Here is an 18,568-nt window from a genome sequence, read left to right as displayed (position 1 = left end):
TACCAGGCCACCACACTGAAGTGTCTGCTCTCATTCTGAATTTGTTAAGCCCTTGATGACCATCATGTATTCGTTCTAGCATTTCTGACCTCATGGACCCAGGTATCACTATCCTGCTCCCTCTGAGTACCAACCCATCATGCACAGATAGTTCATTTCTCACAGGAAAATACTCTCTTACACAGCTCTGTGTGTGTGTTATGTGTTCAGGCTAGCCATTCCTAATGTACCTGATTACCTCTTGGAGTTGTTCATCAGTGGCTGTCTATGCTCAGATGCCATCCACGGGCTCCTGTATGGCATGTCCGCCACAACAAGTGTTTTCCCCGGAGCGTATTCAGCCTCCAGGTTGAACCTCATCAGCCGTATGAGGAGTCTCTGGCAGCGGACTGGTGTGTTATCAAGGTCTCAGGAGTTAATTAGTGGAATGAATGGTTTGTGGTCAGTGATCAGTTTGAATGCAGGCAGGCCATAAAGGTATTTCTTAAATCTCTCACATGCCCACACAGATGCCAGGCACTCTTTTTCTATTTGAGCGTACCTTGTCTCAGCATCACTCAGTCGCCTCGAACAGACTGGTCTCCAATCTTCACCATGGAGCTGCAACAGCATGCCCCCAATCCCATAGCTGCTAGTATCAGCTGAGACCACTGTGCTCCTGTTAGCATAACATAATACACTAAGGTAGGTGACGTTGTGAGAAGCGCTTTGATTTTATCGAAGGCTGCCTGCTGCACGGGACCCCACATCCAAACTGATTTTGATCTTAACAGTTCATACAGTGGTTGACCAACTGTGGCGAGGTCAGGAATATATTTCCACAGGTAGTTTATCATTCCAAGGGCTCTCCTTAGCTCTTGGACATTTTCAGGCGGGGTGAGCTTATTGATTGCTGACACTTTAACTGGGTCAGGTCGCACGCCATCTTTGTTGATCACCTGACCCAGGAAGTGTAACCAAAGAGCATGGATACCAAAAGGCGAAGCTCAATAGAACACCCCATAGCAACAGACTCGCCCATGGTTTCGTCCTACCGCCGCCATTTTGGACCGTCAGCAGACCGCAGCAGACCCACTTGCATACAAAAACACACAGACAAACTGAAGAATATTGCTATTAATTATGTTTACAATGCTACTCATCTCGTGATAGCTTGGTCACAGCTGCTTTTTCACAGCAAAATATAGACTTTAAAAAAAAACAAAATGAGGAAAAACGGCCGAGATGGCATCTCTACATATTACATCCACTTATGAGAAGATTAACTTAATTACTCCTTCAAAATCACCCCATAAGCCAATCTACCAAAAAAAAAATCAATAAAAAAAAAAAAAATCAATATTTTAACTAGAAACACATTAATGGTGACGTCACATAGTCAGGAATAAAGATTTATTTACAGTTTGTACAGTAAGGGGACAGTAATAATAATAATAATGATAATAATAATAATAATAATAATATATAAGCTATTTTAATATGATATATTTTAATGCTAAAGCAGCAATCAGTTCTGATATAAATGGTCCAAGAGGCCATATATAGACCTATATATATATATATATATATATATATAGATATATGATATAAGATATATGTATATATATATATATATATATATATATATATATATATATATATATATACATATATCTTCCCACCAAAACTGGCATATTAAATTGATATTAAAACACTTTAAAACGTACACCTCTGTCGGGATCCTTCGGGAAACGGTGGAAGGCCAGGTGCGGAGTGTTCCACCGATAGTTGTTGCAGTTAATTGCACTACACTGTTTTCTTTTACTTTTTTTCTCCTCTCTCCTTGACATCTTCCATGTTGTCTGGGCGCAACAGTCCAAGCTCAACAGCCCAAAATGGCGGGTAGCGCCCCTAGTGGCTGTTAGCAGAAATGTAACGGAGCGTCGCCTCTTGGTATCCATGCTCTTTGGTGTAACTCAGTCTTTCTCAGCATGCACTTCTCTGTGTTTAACCTCAGGCCTGCTGACTCTAGACAGTCCATGACTTTCTGCAGCCCCTCATTGTGCTCACCCATATCCCTCCCATGGATAACAATGTCATCCATGTAGACTGCAACTCCCTGCAACCCTTCCAGTGTCTCCACCATTTTTCTTTGAAAGATCTCTAGGGTGCTGGTAATCCCAAATGGGAGACGTTTGAAGCAGTACCTTTCATAAGGTGTTATGAACGTGGTTAGCCTGTGGCTATCCTTATCCAGAGGGATTTGCCAGAATCCAGAAGCTGTGTCCAAGGAAGAGAAAACTGTGGAGCCACTCAGCTGAGCTATCATCTCTTCAGATGTCGGCAGAATGAACCTCTCTTGACAGCTTTATTCAGTCTCTTTAAGTCAACACATATGCATGATTTTCCAGTCTTTTTCAGGACAGCCACCATCGGCGCACACCACTCAGTTGGTTCTGTTATAGCCTCAATGATGTCGTTGGCCTCCATCCTGTCCAGCTCCTCCTTCACTGCCTTTAACAGGGGTATAGGGACTCGGCGTGCCGTGGCCACTACATAGGGCTGAACATCTTCTTGTAGTGCAATTTTCACAGGTTGTGTTTTCAGTAGGCCAGTATCTCCAAATGCCTTCCTCAAACCGTTCGTCAGAGTAATTGGGCTGACCGATGTTATCTCATTTCCCACCTTCTATATAAGAATTACCTTAAATTCTTCCATCATAATCTTTTTCTCACAATTCACCTTTCCTCGTCCTCTTCTAATGCCCTTTTTCCTGACTGTGTCATCTGGCTATTTCTGTACCTACTTTCTCTCCCATTACTCACAATTTGTGTCCATTCAGCCTCCGTTTCATCATCCACCAATGAACCACTAGCCTACTACTTGCCATTCTGATTCAGTCACAAATCAGATTATTCCAAAACTACTGAATCCAACAACCAAAGATGAAGTAAGATGATAAGGTGATTCACTCTCAATCCTCTCCTTCGACGCCCTCAACAGAAAGTTTGTTTTCCTACACCGTTGGGTCAGTTTTGGTGTTTGTTGTGGGTTTCAGTAACAGGGAGAAGGAACTATTGTCTCTCATTTAAAACTGAAGTCTTGTTTGATTGGACGTTCCCATTTGTTTCTGGAAGTTCCCTTAGATGGGTGCGTACCGCCCTCTGCTGGTGACACTGTGTATAACAGGCCCATGCAGACACCCTCAGAGGGGCAGGTGCCCAAAGTTAAGGGGTACATAAAACACTATTTTAAAACAATATACATACACATAATCTTTAACATGACCTGTTGAGCAACTCATATTGGAACCTTACAACAAACAGAGTCATGCTGTTGTCATTGTCCTGCACCTGATGTAATCAGAGGGGGATTATGATAAATGAACATGAGGAAATTATGACTGCTCTAGTGTCATTTAAGTTGCCTTTCCCTTTAAAAATACTGTAATTCAAATTAAAATTACAGTAAAATCATATGGAATTTGACATGCACATTGTCAGGGTCATCCTGAGCAGGACTCCTTTTAAACAGGGCCGTACCGCCCATAGGGCAGGTCAGGCAAATGCTATAGGCGCCAGCATGCCAGAGGGCGCCAGGGAGTGAGGTGTTTTTTGTTCTTTCCCATTCTATTCGAAAAAATAGACAAGAATACCCTACAAAACAACAACAGTACATATAGCCATACGTCTTTAAGTAATGATGAAATAATATTTCTAATTTAAATTTCTGCCTGCTTGGCATCCTTCTACCTCTCTGGCAGGCAGCATCAATTTCGCCACGGTCCCTAACCGCGCCCCTTTCCTCCTCCCCCCGCTACCTGCCGTCTTCTGTAATGTGATGCTGCTGAGTGACAAACTGACAGCCGGGTGCCATCGTCATGAAGAGGCAGAAGCTCTCTGGGGCGCAGTACAAAAACAAATACAAGAAGAGGAGGAGAAACGTGAACGAGACCGAGGTAATGATGTGATGTGATGAACACTTCATTTAAAATGGTAGAAACACAACGTAAGTTACAGTTACTTAAGCACTTGCAAGCTAACATCAGCTCATTAGCCGCTAATGGTTAGCGGTTAGGCTACTAACGTTACTACGTAACGTCAGTGTTACTGCGACTTCATTAGCCACTTGTTTGAGGAATACTTTAAGCATTCATCTAGAGTTAATGTCAGTTAATGTTGCTCCCATCTTAGAGAAAGCTGGAAAGAAAGACTCAAAGTGTTTGATGGAATGAATAAGCAACATAATTGAATATATTGGCCTATCTTTTCTTTTAATGTTTAGTGTGCTGCTGCACAAACCACTCACTGTTTACCAACCAGGCATATATTCATATACTGTATATTTATGTTTTCCAATTTTCAGATTTGTCCAATTTGTGATGTTACAGTTCCATTTTTTATATTTTGGCTGTTTGCTGTGTTTAAAATGTCATTAGATCGAGGCAGGCTGTAATGTTAGGTGCTATTATGGTTATGCCATGATGGTTTCACAATCAACAGCTATTTGATTAATATATTGTAAAAGCCCAGTTTGTCAAAAATATGTATCACCTCTTTTTAGATGCACTTCTGAAGTATTTGTCCCCCACCTCTGCAAATCCTGGGCCTACTAATGTAACTGCAGCCACCTCATCCACCTCAGCACCAAGTGATGCAGCCTCAAGTGGATCTCCCTCCCACACACAAACTGCCAGTGGAGAAAAGTGCAGCAAATATCTTGCGTAGGGTGCCAAATTGGTCAGGCACGGCCCTGCTTCTAAAATTTCATATAACCTATGAAGGATTTTTTTAAAATTGACATTTCTACTCTGATGAAATTATGAATGTGTTATAATGTAATTTGAAGTGACTTAACCTTTATAGAAACAGTTTGTCAGAAAGTGTGTAGTTAAATCATATGAACCTTTGAAAGATCATAAAAAAAGACAGGTCAAAGATGTTAAAGATGTCAGCTATTGGGGCACCAACAGTCATGAAGGCAGACATGAAGAGAAATAAAGTTCTATGATGATTAAAAAAGCTAAAATAATGAACGGCTTTGGATCTATGAAAAGACAGTGGTCTTAAAACTTGGCCACCAAACTCCAAGACAACTGAAACACTGATTATAAACAAGCTGCTCATAAAGTGGCTCATTAACACAGACACAAACAGATAAGCCTCGACAAACACACACATTCATTTACTGCTGGTTTCACTGCTTCGATCACTGAGAATCATTACAAGATTGTGATAATATTATTGCTACTCTGATTCAGTTCCTGCAGGTTGTAATTCGAATAATACTTATTCTACCTACAGTATATAAATGTATCCATAAATTAAATTAAATTAAAGTTAACTTTTACCTAATTAAAGCACCTATAAATAAGTTATGGATGTGTGTGCGTCCTGATGACCTTGTGATGTTTTTATTTGATATGAATCTATGGAGGAAATCGTCTTGAATGTGCAAGTGTAAGAGATAGTGAGGTTGCTGAAGGGCGGAGGTGATAAATGTGTTATCTCTGGGGTAATCAGAAACAGAGAAGAAGAAGAAGAAGAAGAAGAAGCAGTTCAGCGCAGTTCTCAGAAGACACTGTTACACATCTTTGTCATATTTTGGTGTGTTAAATATTTTGAGTTTTGTCTCAAAGAGGAGGCTGAGATGACTTTGGACCATGACAGCGTGCCTGATGCTTCATCCAGGAGTAAGTCATTTTCAGTAACAGAGCGTGAGTTTGGAGGGCATCATTTTTATCAGAGTCAGGTGTGGGGGTTTTGATTCAGAAAATATCATAATTAGGCAACAAGCTACATATGAAGTTAATTTTTAATCTATTTAATGAGGAGAGGGTGTACAAGAAGTGAAATGAAAGCAGATCAGAGAACACAATATCACACCTGACTGCCTAATAATAATTATGGTGGTTTTGCATGTTTGATTTTCCGCACACAGAGGACAGACTCTTCAGACTGGTTGCTCTGAGCTTTGGACTCCTGTGTATCCTACAAGCTGCTGCCAACATTTCCCTGCGTCTTGCTCTCTGTGAGTGATCTTACATTTCTCTGTAATTTCACCCTGAGACTTAAATTCACCATCTCAACATTACAAGACCAAAGCTTGGAACTACAAACACACTTACCAGCTATGATGATTATGTGACATACTGTATAGTGTGGAGCCAACTTAGTTTCAGGAGTAATGAATTGCAGATGAAATGAACACAGCCCCACACCAAACATACACATGCATACTGTATGGTGTGTACATAAACTAGAATTAACACAAGAGTAGGTGTCTTTTCCCATGACACCCTAACCTCAGTGTTGATATATGGGATATATGGGACTATAGGTACCTAAGGAATCCAGTGTTATCGACCATATCACGCCACCTTCTCGGCAAAGAGGAAGATGGGCGTGACCATTTTCATGGAGGTCCCTCGACCTCTCACCTCAGGATATCTGAATAAAAATGGGAGCTGTGGGTACCCACGAGTCTCCTCTTTACAGACATGTTCCCTTTATATTGATATGATGCAGTTTGGGGCAAAAATCATGCAGTATAAACATGTTATGTTCTGCCTAATTTCTGCATCCTGGGTCCCTAAACAGTCTTGGTATTGAATAAATTGGGTATGAATGGAAATCTGAGACTCTCTTTTATTCAGTGAGCTCAGGTTTATTCATGTGTGTTGAGGCACCCAACTAAAACACAGCATTTATTACGGAGGGTTAACTACAGTAGAACAAATGTATCTTTCTGCTCTTACAGATGCAAAAATGCTAGATTATGAGGCCATTATCAAAAATCTGACTGAAGAGGGAGAAGATTTGAAGAGGAAGATGATCACCTTTGGTGAGTACGAGGAAGAAACCAAATACATTCTCATTAACATGGGAATAAAAAGATGCATTATAAAAATGTTTTTCTACCTCCTGTTAGGCCAACATGTTTTTTTGTTCTTATATTCTTATACTACTTCCTATGTGAACTTTATTAGCATCATTTTTATTTATCATTATTATTATTTTGCTTTCTTCAACAGATAATCACTCCCAACAAGGATGGGTGTATTTCAACCACAGTTTTTATTACATTTCTTCTATTAACAAGTCCTGGCAAGACAGTAGAGACGACTGTCTGCAAAGAGGTGCAGACCTGATCATTATCAACAGCAGAGAAGAACAGGTGAGTAATTTGGCTGTGAGAGAAAAAGGGGAAGTCAAATCAAAGGTCAAGTAATCTCTCAAGACAGATTCTGCAATTTACATTGTAAAGGAAGAAAAAAAATCCTTTTTTTTTTTTTTTTTTTTTTTTGTTTTACCGATGTATTTCCAGATTGGGTGGAGAGTGGCTAAAATTGTAATATTTCATTTATGTTTTATATTGTTTTTTTTTTTTTCTCTCTTTCTCTCGCTCTTACTGTAAACAAGGAATTTGCAAGAAAGTTCAAAGGGCTCAGGTGGATTGGACTGACTGACAGTGAGACAGAGGGGACATGGACATGGGTGGATGGGACTGCACTGAACACAAGGTTCATAAATTCCTTTTTTTATTAAAGATAATGATTAATATGTAGTATTGCTATATATTAAGGAACTGGTCTTCCTACTACTGCCACCAGTACTTCCAGCTGGTGGCAGTACTGAGTGCACTGCCGCTGAGCAGCACTCCAGTAGGTGAGTGGGGAGGAAGTCCTGCACCACCTTTGATTTTATGTGTTGCAGAGGTGGAAATTATGAATCACTCAGCTTCTTCTAGGTGTTTCATTCAGGGCTGATCAAAGATTTGAGCAGTTTAACTTTCTTTAGGCCAAGCTGTTGCACCACTGTTCAAATAAACTCTTTTACACCTTGGGTCACCAAAAAACTAAAATTATTTTTTGTAATGCTGAAACACTCAGGCGACCCGCCAAGACTTCACTCCAGCTTCTTTGGTTGTGTTTCCTGCTAAGAACATTCTTTGATGTTTGTTTTCAGCTACTGGAACGCTGGGGAGCCCAACAGCTATCAAGGCATTGATGAAGACTGTGGAGAAATAAGGCTTTATGACAGGGAATACAACTGGAATGATTCACCATGTAAACAGCAAAACTTCTGGATCTGTGAGAAGGTGGTGGCTCCATGACTCAGCATCCAAATCTGCCCTAGACTGGCGATCGATAAGCTGCAGGGGAAGTGTCTCATCATCATGTACGAACACCAACATGTCACCACAGGAAAAACACAGGTGTCAATAATAAAATGAATGATGGCTAAAGTCCATGTAACTGCTTCACTTTCAGGGTCCTGGTGTGTTGGCTCACTGTCACAGTGTCACCATTTGTTGGGACACTTGAATAGAACAGAGCCATTAGTGTTACACTGTGCTTTCCTGACAAGTCAAAATGTCTGCTATTGTTCAAAAAATTAGTGAAGACAGAAATATATCATTAATATATTGATCGATTCATTACTAAATTAATTATTTTGTCAGTAGCCATCATTATCATCTTCATATAAAACCTGATTATATTGCAATCGTCACAAGTTCAACTCTGCAATCACTTCTGACAACATCAAGTCTTTAAAGTGTATATAATCACATCAGAGTGCAGATACATTTCATTTGTTTAATTGTCTAACCTTCGGTAGACCCTTTAATGACTCATCAGCAGTGTCAAGAGGAGCTTTTGTAAATCTATGATTGCTTTACTCACTGCTTTGTGTACAGCCCAACACATTGTGTATTTATGAATAAATTGTATCTATTTTATGATAGGTTAGAAGTTGATTTTGCATTTATATTATAATTGGCTATTTCAGGATAAATGGTTTTTGATTTATTCAGAAAATAAATCAAAAACCGTTTATCCTGAAAGAGCCAATTTTGCTATATTATAAGCTTTGAAGCATCAGCTACTAAAACAATGGAGTTATTGGATTTCTGAGCTATGCACAGTTTGCAAAATTGTTTTAAATACAGTCACTCCACTGTTACAACTGTGTACTCCACTGTTCCCAGTGTACAGAGACAGTTGTCACATATGCCAGGGATGGTTGTAACATGTCTATAAATAAACATAATTAATCAAACAAATACTCAAAATGAAAAGATTATTTATTGTTCATGTTACTGTGACTATTCATTCATTGGTCGCAAAATAAATGGAAACACACAGATGTAGCTTACATGATACAAAGTAGCTGGTCTGTGGTAAAGTGTAGACCTAGCTTACACTAAGTAGCAAGCTTGTGCGCAGGAGTGTTGTGTGTGTTGCTTGGCAACAGTATTGTTCCAGTTGCTGGACTATGTGTGTTGGTGGAGCTAAATATATCATTAAATAAACAAACAAATCATAAGCTGTTGCGGCTTTTTATCGTTAAAATGGTGCTTGTAGAATTGTTGTATAAAAGCAATATCACACTGGAGGTCGTGCTGTTATACTGAATATTATCAGCACAGTTAAAATTATTTGGCACTGATTTTTTTTCCATCTGTGCCATCCTCAGGAAATGTTCTGCCTCTTGCTGTTTTTTTCCTGTTATCTTATGACCTGCTTTTCCACTGACTTAGCATGCAACTGATCATCATTAACTTAGCATGTAATCAAGTCTGTTCAGGTCTTCAGGTTTTTTAAATACAAATGGAGGTACTTGGTTCAGAGATGGTTGTAACAAGGCGTTAAAACTGTCCCAGTATCCCCAGCCTCACCTACTGTAAACTACCCTGACTGTTAGTTTAACAAATGTGTATCATTTTTATTTTTAGCTTGAAAGACGCTGATTCTGATGAGACTTGTTTGGACTCCTTGACATTTGATCTCAGCACAGTATCCAAAGTTAAAATTTTACCTAAAAACAAACAAACAAACAACAACACCAAAACAAACAAAGAAAAAAAGAAAAAAACAAAACAAAAAACTAAACCCAACAAAAACAAATAACACCAAAAAACAAACAAACCCATTCACAAAACATTTGCCAATTATTTTCTCTGGGAATTTTTAAATGTGGCTGCTTTTTTGTAAACAAGAAGACAATCTCACTGAATATGTGCAGAGTGATGTAATCACTCCAACTTGTTTCTTATTGAAAGGAATTCAACTGCCCCTGTCACCACTGTCCCTGGTGTCCAATACATTATCATTTTGTTATTCTTTGGTAGGTCTTGGAAAGCCTATTCCATCTTTTTTGTAGTTTGTTTAATTGATCTATCTGAAAACACTATTTGTCTGTGTGTTTTGATGATGTCCTTCTATTAACTTCTTGATCAAGTTGTCGTCTGTACCTTCAGTGTTCAGAGAAACAGATAACAAAATGATGTCTAAAAGCCATCATCCCTTAATGATTTCCCTGAATAAATGTGATTTCTCTTGTCAAAGTATAGAAAAGAAGGAGATCTAGCCTAAGAAATAGAGACTGATGAAGTCAGGTTTTTGTTGTTGTTGTTGTTGTTGTTGTTGACACTAGGTGTGTGTTTTTAAAATGACACAGCAACATAAGGATGTCCTTACCCTTACTGCCATAGGTTTATGATGTAATATAATACATATGTGTGCTCATATGTGTCCTCGTCTAAACACCAGGTCGACATCCAACTTCTTTTCTAGTGTTAGTGAGTTCCATCATTAAAGTATCATGTTCATCACTCTCAGTGACAAACCTCCACTTCCTTTGATTTCCTCAGGCAGCGCATTTTTTGCTGCTGTGTTGACGTTATCACAAGAAATTTGGAAACATGCAGATTTGTATCTCATAACTGTGAAAGACTGTAAAGTTCAGTCTGTAATCAGGTATCCTGCATGTAGAGAATCATGACATTTAAATCTACACTTCTGTGGTTGGGAAACAAATGTTTATTCTTGAGAAATTGGTCTCATTATCACAGTCATCAAATGCTCCCCCACATCTCTCAAGGCAGACTTAAATGCAGCTTTTGATTTCAAATTGAATCGGACCTTAACCATCCAGTGCTTTTGTAAACCAACAGTAGTATTTTGAAACTGATAGAACAGAACTGGACAGATGTGATCCAGTTTCTTGGTCTTAGTGAGAACTCAAGCAGGAGCGTTTTGAATCAGCTGCAGCTGTCTGATCAGTTTTTTTTAGGGAGATCAGCAAAGACAATTACGGTAGTCAAGTCTAGTGAAAATAAATGCATGGACAGTGTTTTTTTTTCCCAAATCTGGCCGAGACACAAGTCGTTCTATCCTTGATATGTTGTTAAGGTGATAATAGACTGACTTTGCAATTGTCTTAATGTGGCTATTGAGATTCAGGTCTGAGTCCATGACTAAATGAAGATTTCTGGCTTGGTCCGTCAACTGAGCACTGACTTTTAATTGTTGCTTCTTGGCTCCAAGAACAGTTAACTCAGTTTTGCCTTTGTTTAATTGGAGAAAAATGTCACACATTCAATAATTGATCTGTTCAATGCACTCAGTCAGAGCTTGTATTGGACCAAAGTCCCTGGTAATATGGTTATGTAAATTTGTGTGTCATCTGCATAATTATGGTAACATTTTGTTTTATTTCCTCACCTTTGCCAGAGAGCGAAGCTTTTGATTTACTAGTCCATCTGAGTCTCAACCCTCACCTATGGTCATGAGATTTGGGTAGTTACAGAAAGAATGAGATTGCAGATTCAAGCAGCAGAAATGAGCTTCCTGAGGCTCAGCCTCAGAGATAGGGTGAGGAGCTCAGACATCCGTAGGGGAGCTCAGCATAGAGCCGCTGCTCCTTTGTGTCAAAAGGAGCCAGTTGAGGTGGTTTGGCCATCAAACAGGATGTCTCATGGATGTCTCCTGCAGGTCGAACTGGTAGGAGGCCCTGGGGTAGACCCAGAACATGCTGGAGGGATTATACCTTATCTGGCCCTGCTGACACTTCAGGATCCCCCAGGAGCAACAAAAAAGTTGTGTGCTCAAATATCCCTGACCAGCTTCTACTGTTTTTTATTTTTATTTATTTTTTCTAATATGCGCTGTCTTGTGACTTGAACAGTAAATACGTACTCCACTGTGGGTGTTTGTCTGTGCAATGAATGACAGATGAGAGTGAACTGTCAGTCAGTGATGATTAAAAAAACACACCCACCAGGCGCTGCCCAGCCAATACCTGCAACAGTTGTTCAGCATGACAGCCAATGAATGGCATTATGCTGGGTATTCGCTGCTGTCGTATTTGTTATTAGCCGTTAGCCATAGCATCGTAGCTATGGCTAAATGTGTGGGCTGTGGCGCTTCGTCCTCTGGAAATCTAAAGAAAAAACGTGTCGTTTAAGGTGGAGTGTCTGTTGGAGTATATACAAACAGACGAGCGAACGCCAACGGTGAAACGCTGCGATATTTTTTCTTTTTCAAGCGAGAATGGAGTTGTTTGCGAGATGTGCAAGACGTGAAGCAAAAGTACAAGGCGAGTTTACACATACACACACACAGAATATGTATGCACACAAACACAACATAAACATATTCTGATATTTTTCTGCACTACCTGTCCAGGCCAGCAATATGTTTTTACCAGTAAAAACTTCATCCAGTACAGCACTGTATGTAGTAGTAGCGCTCCTACAATTTTTGTTTACAATGTATGTTTACATGCACTCATTGCGCTGCCTGGCCACTAATATTTTTTGCCAGGAAAATGTTTTCATCCAGTACAGTGGCACTGTATTTAGTAGTACAACTACAATTTAAGTTTACATTTAGTTTTTGATCTAGCATATTACATTTGTTGCAGTTTAGAGGCCTAGAGTAGTTGGCAATTACTATTAAAGAGTGTTACTTATTTTGTATTCCAAAGAGTTGTTTGCTCTTTGTGTTGCCATAACTCTTAAATGTTTGTGTATTGTCTCCAAGTGACTTTTATGGAGCACATTTTCAGTAGTAGATATTCAGTAGTTCATGTTGTTAAAATAATCTTATTATTAATCTTTATAGTAATATTCACTTGTAATGATATTTGGGGTTGGAGAGGTGATGCCATGGCACCGCTATGTGGATGCAGTGTGTGTACCCGTCAGATGTCGCACACAGTCACTCAAGTAGGTGATCAGAGGAGCTGAATGTCTGCTCAGGAGTTTTCAAAATTAGAGGGAACATTGGTGGTCAGCCGTATCAAATGCAGCACTGAGATCCAGTAATACTGTAAATAAAATTATGCCACTGTCTGTGTTTATGTGGATGTCACTGAAGACCTTAACAAGAACAGTCTGAGTGCTGTGTGGTCAGAAACCTTACTGGAAGACATCAAAACAGTGTAGTGCCAAGGGAACAAAGGTGCCTTTCCATTTTGTCTCGTATTATGAATTTTGCTGTGAATAGAATCATAAAATACACTGGACTCAGTATACGAGGTTTCTCTACATAACTTTAATTTTTTGGGGGTAATGGATTAAAACATATTTTCATATCTCAATAAAAAATGGTCTACGTCTTTGTATGTCAGTATTTTGTTAGAAAACTTGCTTGTTGAGTGTATAAAAAAATAAAATATTCTCTTCTGTTGTGGGAGAATTGCAGCCAGGTTATGATTATAATATATGTATGTATTTAATTTCTCTTCATAAAAAAAGTGTTCTGGTGAAATTTGTCAATATCATTTAGGATCCACAATAACTGATGGGGTTATTCTGAACCATGAGAACATCAAGGTGAATTGAAGCTGTTGTTTTAATTCAGGGAAATAAAATGTATGCACATAAAGTGTAAAGAAGAACCAAACAGCAATAATTTCATACATTTATTTACACAGAACTTTTCTAGCATCAAATGCAAAGTACCTTTAAAGAAATAAATGAAATGCAGAAGCAAGACAGTCCAACATCAAAGTAGTAAATCCAACAACATTTAGACCCAAAGAAATAAAAATGCATCTGTATCTCCAGATAAAACAAGGGGGTTTAAAAGATAGCAAGCATGAGCAAAAACACAATCACCTGATGGAGTCTATCTGGACACAATAGCACTCAAAGAAACAAATACAGACACATTAAAAATATATGTACAAATCTCACACTGAAAGGCACATCAGCCCCTGAAATTAAAGAACACAATATGTTGTTTGTACACAAAGAAGCATTTTCTAATCTGACACCCGCCTGTGTGGGACGATGTCATTTGTTTGTGCCTTCAGTTTTTTTGTTTTTTTTTAAATCACAGTGGAATATAAATCTGTTTTATGTTGAGACAACATCATAAGGGTTTGGTTATGCTCTGAGTTATACAGCCATTTTGTTTTCGCATATCCAGAATTTCTTTGTTTCACATGTTGCATCATTCCACATTTTTCGGTGATCACTGTCATTTGTTTCTACACAGTCTTCATTTCCGTCATTATTGTTGGGTTCCCCAGATCTCCAGAAGCTGAAAGTAAACACAAATATGCTTTTAACACAAAACACAAGCATTTCATGAACAGCAACACACAGAATGTGGACAAGTTAAAGTTAATACAACAATTAAATATTAAGTTTTGTTGACAGTGAAATCATAATCTCTTAAAACTCCAGGGTCTACCCAGGTACTATTGTGCTTGAACATAAATAAAAGAGTAATGTGTGTACCTTGTTGTCACTAGAGTGCCATCCACCCATTTCCATACCCCCTCTGTCTCTCTGTCAGTCAGTCCAATCCACATTATCTTTTGGTATTGTCTTGTGAAATTCTTGTTTTACAAGAGAAACACACAATAGTAAATTCATATTTAAACAATGTCTCATGCATGTAAGTGCGCGCACACGCACACGCACACACGCACGCACGCACACACACACACACACACACACACACACACACACACACACACACCACACACACACCTGTTCCTCTTCGCTGTTGATAATCATTAGGTCTGCACCTCTTTGCACGCAGTCATCTCTGCTGTCTTGCCAGGTTTTCTCGATTGAAGAAATATAGTAGAAACTACCACTGAAATACACCCATCCTTGGTTCAAATAATGATCTGTTGTTAGAGGAAAGAACAGACATTTCTTATTATTCAATAAACAAACAAAATACGTTGAAAAACTACTTTGAATGCACGTGTGCACATTTACCTGCTGAAAACAAAACAATTTTAGTCACAAGCTGATGAAAGCTTGTCTCGAACGTATTGGAAACACATTATTTAGAACATTCTGAGGCCTGACCACATACTCTGTAAAAGCATGTGACTATTTTTTTGTTTCCTTATGACACTCACCAAAGTTACTCAGCTTCCTCTTCAGCTCATCTCTCTCTTCAGTCAGGGTTTTATAATTCTCCTCAATACCTAGTGGAGAGGTTATCGTCACTTACACCAGAATGTTCACAACTAAAGAGAAAGTTTACTTTCAAACAGAATGTCCACATTAAACTGATCTATTAATGACAGTTAGTCATTAAAGCTACAGTTTGTAACTTTAGTAAAAATAACTTATTGTCATATTCACTGAAAATGTAACTGCGTCCACACAGAAGTAGATAAGACACATGATCTAATCAGGTTCAGACAGCGCTGATAAAATATGAACCACGTTTTTGTCACCGCATTGCCTATTTCTTGCCACAGATGTTTTCTGAAGTTTTTGTGCTTCAGTGTTTAGCTGTAAAATGGAAAATTTGCTCCAGCTCCTGGGCTGTGCTTTGTTTTTGACTTGGCTATTTCCAACATAGCAGCCAGGTCACAAACTATCTTTCTCATTTTACAGCTAAACAGCACACTAAAATATGTTTCTGAAAACATCTGATGTGAAAATGAGACAATGCAGTGACAGAATCTTGATTCACATTTGATCTGCGCTGCCTAGTTGGAAAGTTTGACAGCAGCTCAACAGCCATGATTGACAGCTGCGTTAGAGGCCCTTCAATTCTGATTGGTTGTTTTCATGATACTGTGTGGTACTGCCATTAGAAGCAATATGAGGAAGCAGAGAGCATTGATATTATTTACAGACTATCTGTCTTATGTAACACTGTGGATAAGTGACAGTTTCAGCAAATATTACACAATGTATTTTTTTTAAGTTACTAACTACAGCATTTAAAGAACTATTCTCTCAGACAGCTACAGACCAGAGACGCAAACTGTCACCTAATGTACACTAGACTTCAGGAAGGTTTACCTGTTGAAAACACTGCATGATAATAAATCATGAATTCAACCATAGAAAGGCCCATCCTCTCTTCTAGTATGATGTGAGCTTTCTTCTTTCTTTCCTGTAGCCTTTAAATGTTTTGAATGCTCCTGTGTAAGTAAGCATTGATTTGGAGCGGTCTTTTTGACCACCTACTAAACCAGTATTTACTCATTCAGTTAATCTTCTCACTGAATTGAAGAAAATCTCTTCAGCCAGTTTCCAAATTTCCCTATGGAGGCTGTTAGAGCAGCATATTCATACCCATGGTTTTAGAGTGAGATGTCCAACAATAACTTACAGGTGTAATTTATAACAGTGGATCATCATAACAGTCCTCTTGGGAGAAGATTTAACTGGGATTATTCTGATGGCATGTAACACTTGTAACACTGTATTATATGCACAGTATTGGATCCATTAAATCCAAATTACTGAAGTAGTTTCATCATCGTACTTACGAAGGTTGATGCTCCTCAACTCGTCTCTCTCCTCAGTCAGATTTTTAATATTGGCATCAATCCCTGGTGGAGGGGCTAACATCATTTGCAACAGAATCAGATTATGTTCACAACTAAAGAGACAATTCACTTTAACACAGAATTTCCATATAACATGAATCTTTCCATAAAGCTGTAGGTATTTTTATAAGTTAAATGTATCTGTTAAACAAAACAATTCTGTCATACAGCGACAAACCACACAACCATGGTATCACACAGGAAATGGCAACGCCTGTAGTGACAAACTTCAACTCTGCTGTTAGAAAATTAATTCTTATTAATTAATATATGATGTAATAATTTAATAAAACTCACAGAGAGCAAGACGGAGGGAAATGTTTAGAGCAGCTTGTAGGACACACAGGAGACAAAAGCTCACGGCAACACGTCTGAGCAGTTTTCCTCCTGTGTATGGAAAACACACACAAACACACGCACGCACGCACGCACGCACACACACACACACACTCAGTGCTTTGCCTGATTAACAGTTTTCTTGACTGTGTTCTATTTCCTTCACTCAAAGTCCTTGAAGCCTAAATAATAATAAGAATACCAAAGCACCGTTCTGGCAGGACTTGAAACACTAACCATATACAACTATCACAATAAGGCGAGAAGAATAAAAAGGGACGACTGCTGGTTGTCAGACTCTTTTTTGACTTTCTGTCAGACATCAAACAGGTTTCGTTGGTATAATGTCACAGCCATGTGATCGAAATTCTAGTATTAAATATCATCTTTGAAATGGGTAAACTGTCCGTCAAAAGGTAAACATGACATTCATACAAAATAAATGAAAATACAACAATGTTTAAATGGTCACAGAGTTGATAAATATAAATAAATAAGAGACCAGGAAACTAAAAGGACGTTTCCACTTCTACACTTAACCTACAAACACAGATTCTCTGGATGATATTTTCTTAAATCTCTAAATGACAGTATACCCTGTGTGACCTTGTGATGTTACTTTGATGTTTCAAACAGCCAAACATTGATAGCAATTCTGTCTCACCAGGCACTGTGGTACCATCTTCATCACTGTGACTTTTGGAGGCAGCAGTCCTGGCTGAAGCATCAGAGAGGTTCATCATCTCCACAGTGATCTCTGATGCATTTTCATAGACGGCCATATTTCACTCAGAGTGTGATGGATGTCTTACTGATGGTTTCTGTGATCTGCTTCTTCTATTGTACGCTGCTTAAACTGCAAAGCACTCATGTACTTCCTGATTTAAGAGTAAATGTTTTTTTTCCCCACACTTATTTCATTGACATCATGTTTTTCTTTCTACAGAGGTGAGAAAGTAGAAAAGTGGCCACAAAAATAAACTTCCTCCTATATATAGAAATTTTATCAATCAGATCTTTTCTCAGTTTCATACAAGCGTATCTTAAAAAACAAAAGTGCCTCTAATTTGTATCAGTAGCTACTAAATGGCATATTCTTAATCAAGAAGTTTTAACCAGGTTATTCTGAATTCTGAGAACACCAACTTTTGAAGCTGTTGTTCTAACACAGGGAAATAAGATTTAAAGTGAAAAGAAGAAAACAACAATGGTAAAACAACAATATCATACTATCATTTACATGGCACTCTTTGAGCAATAAATGCTACTTTAAAAAAAAAACATGTGAAATGCAAAAAAAGACAAACAAGAACAACACAAAAACCCACAAACACAACCATATTAAGGCCCAAAGGAAAACAAAAACTGCATCTGTATCACCAGATAATACAAGAGGGATTCAAAGATAGCAAGCACGAGCAAAAACCCAAAACCCTTGTTGATTTTAACCTGGGGTCTGTTTGGACTGTGAGAAGACACAACAGAAACCAAGGAAACATGTACAGACACACTGAAAATATATGTAGGCCTACACATTTCACACTGAAAAGTGCAACAAGTCCTTTAAATTAAAGATCAAAACATGTTTGTGTCTTAAACATTTTTACAAATCACAGTTGAAAATGATGTAACAACACCAGTTTGGT

The 18,568-nt window shown here is 38.5% G+C and overlaps 2 protein-coding genes across 2 annotated transcripts; one reads left to right on the top strand and one right to left on the bottom strand.

Annotated features, from left to right (window-relative positions):
- The first annotated feature begins 3,752 nt into the window (after positions 1 to 3,752).
- On the top strand, positions 3,753 to 9,160 carry LOC144461870 (CD209 antigen-like protein C). The gene is made up of 7 exons (XM_078165555.1): positions 3,753 to 3,937; positions 4,543 to 5,671; positions 5,920 to 6,009; positions 6,739 to 6,822; positions 7,013 to 7,155; positions 7,401 to 7,501; positions 7,947 to 9,160. The coding sequence occupies exons 2-7, from the start codon at positions 5,629 to 5,631 to the stop codon at positions 8,092 to 8,094; spliced, it is 609 nt and encodes a 202-aa protein (XP_078021681.1). The 5' UTR covers positions 3,753 to 3,937; positions 4,543 to 5,628; the 3' UTR covers positions 8,095 to 9,160.
- Positions 9,161 to 13,676: 4,516 nt separating this feature from the next.
- Positions 13,677 to 17,822, bottom strand: LOC144461869 (uncharacterized). The gene is made up of 7 exons (XM_078165548.1): positions 17,587 to 17,822; positions 16,884 to 16,973; positions 16,527 to 16,601; positions 15,153 to 15,221; positions 14,770 to 14,912; positions 14,515 to 14,615; positions 13,677 to 14,314 (listed from the first exon to the last, which is right to left on the bottom strand). Exons 1-7 carry the CDS (start codon positions 17,702 to 17,704, stop codon positions 14,170 to 14,172), a joined length of 741 nt encoding a protein of 246 aa, XP_078021674.1. The 5' UTR covers positions 17,705 to 17,822; the 3' UTR covers positions 13,677 to 14,169.
- Positions 17,823 to 18,568: the final 746 nt, after the last annotated feature.

Source organism: Epinephelus lanceolatus, chromosome 3, assembly GCF_041903045.1.
Source record: "Epinephelus lanceolatus isolate andai-2023 chromosome 3, ASM4190304v1, whole genome shotgun sequence".
Classification (NCBI taxonomy): domain Eukaryota; kingdom Metazoa; phylum Chordata; class Actinopteri; order Perciformes; family Serranidae; genus Epinephelus; species Epinephelus lanceolatus.
This window is presented reverse-complemented; position numbering and strand designations above follow the sequence as displayed.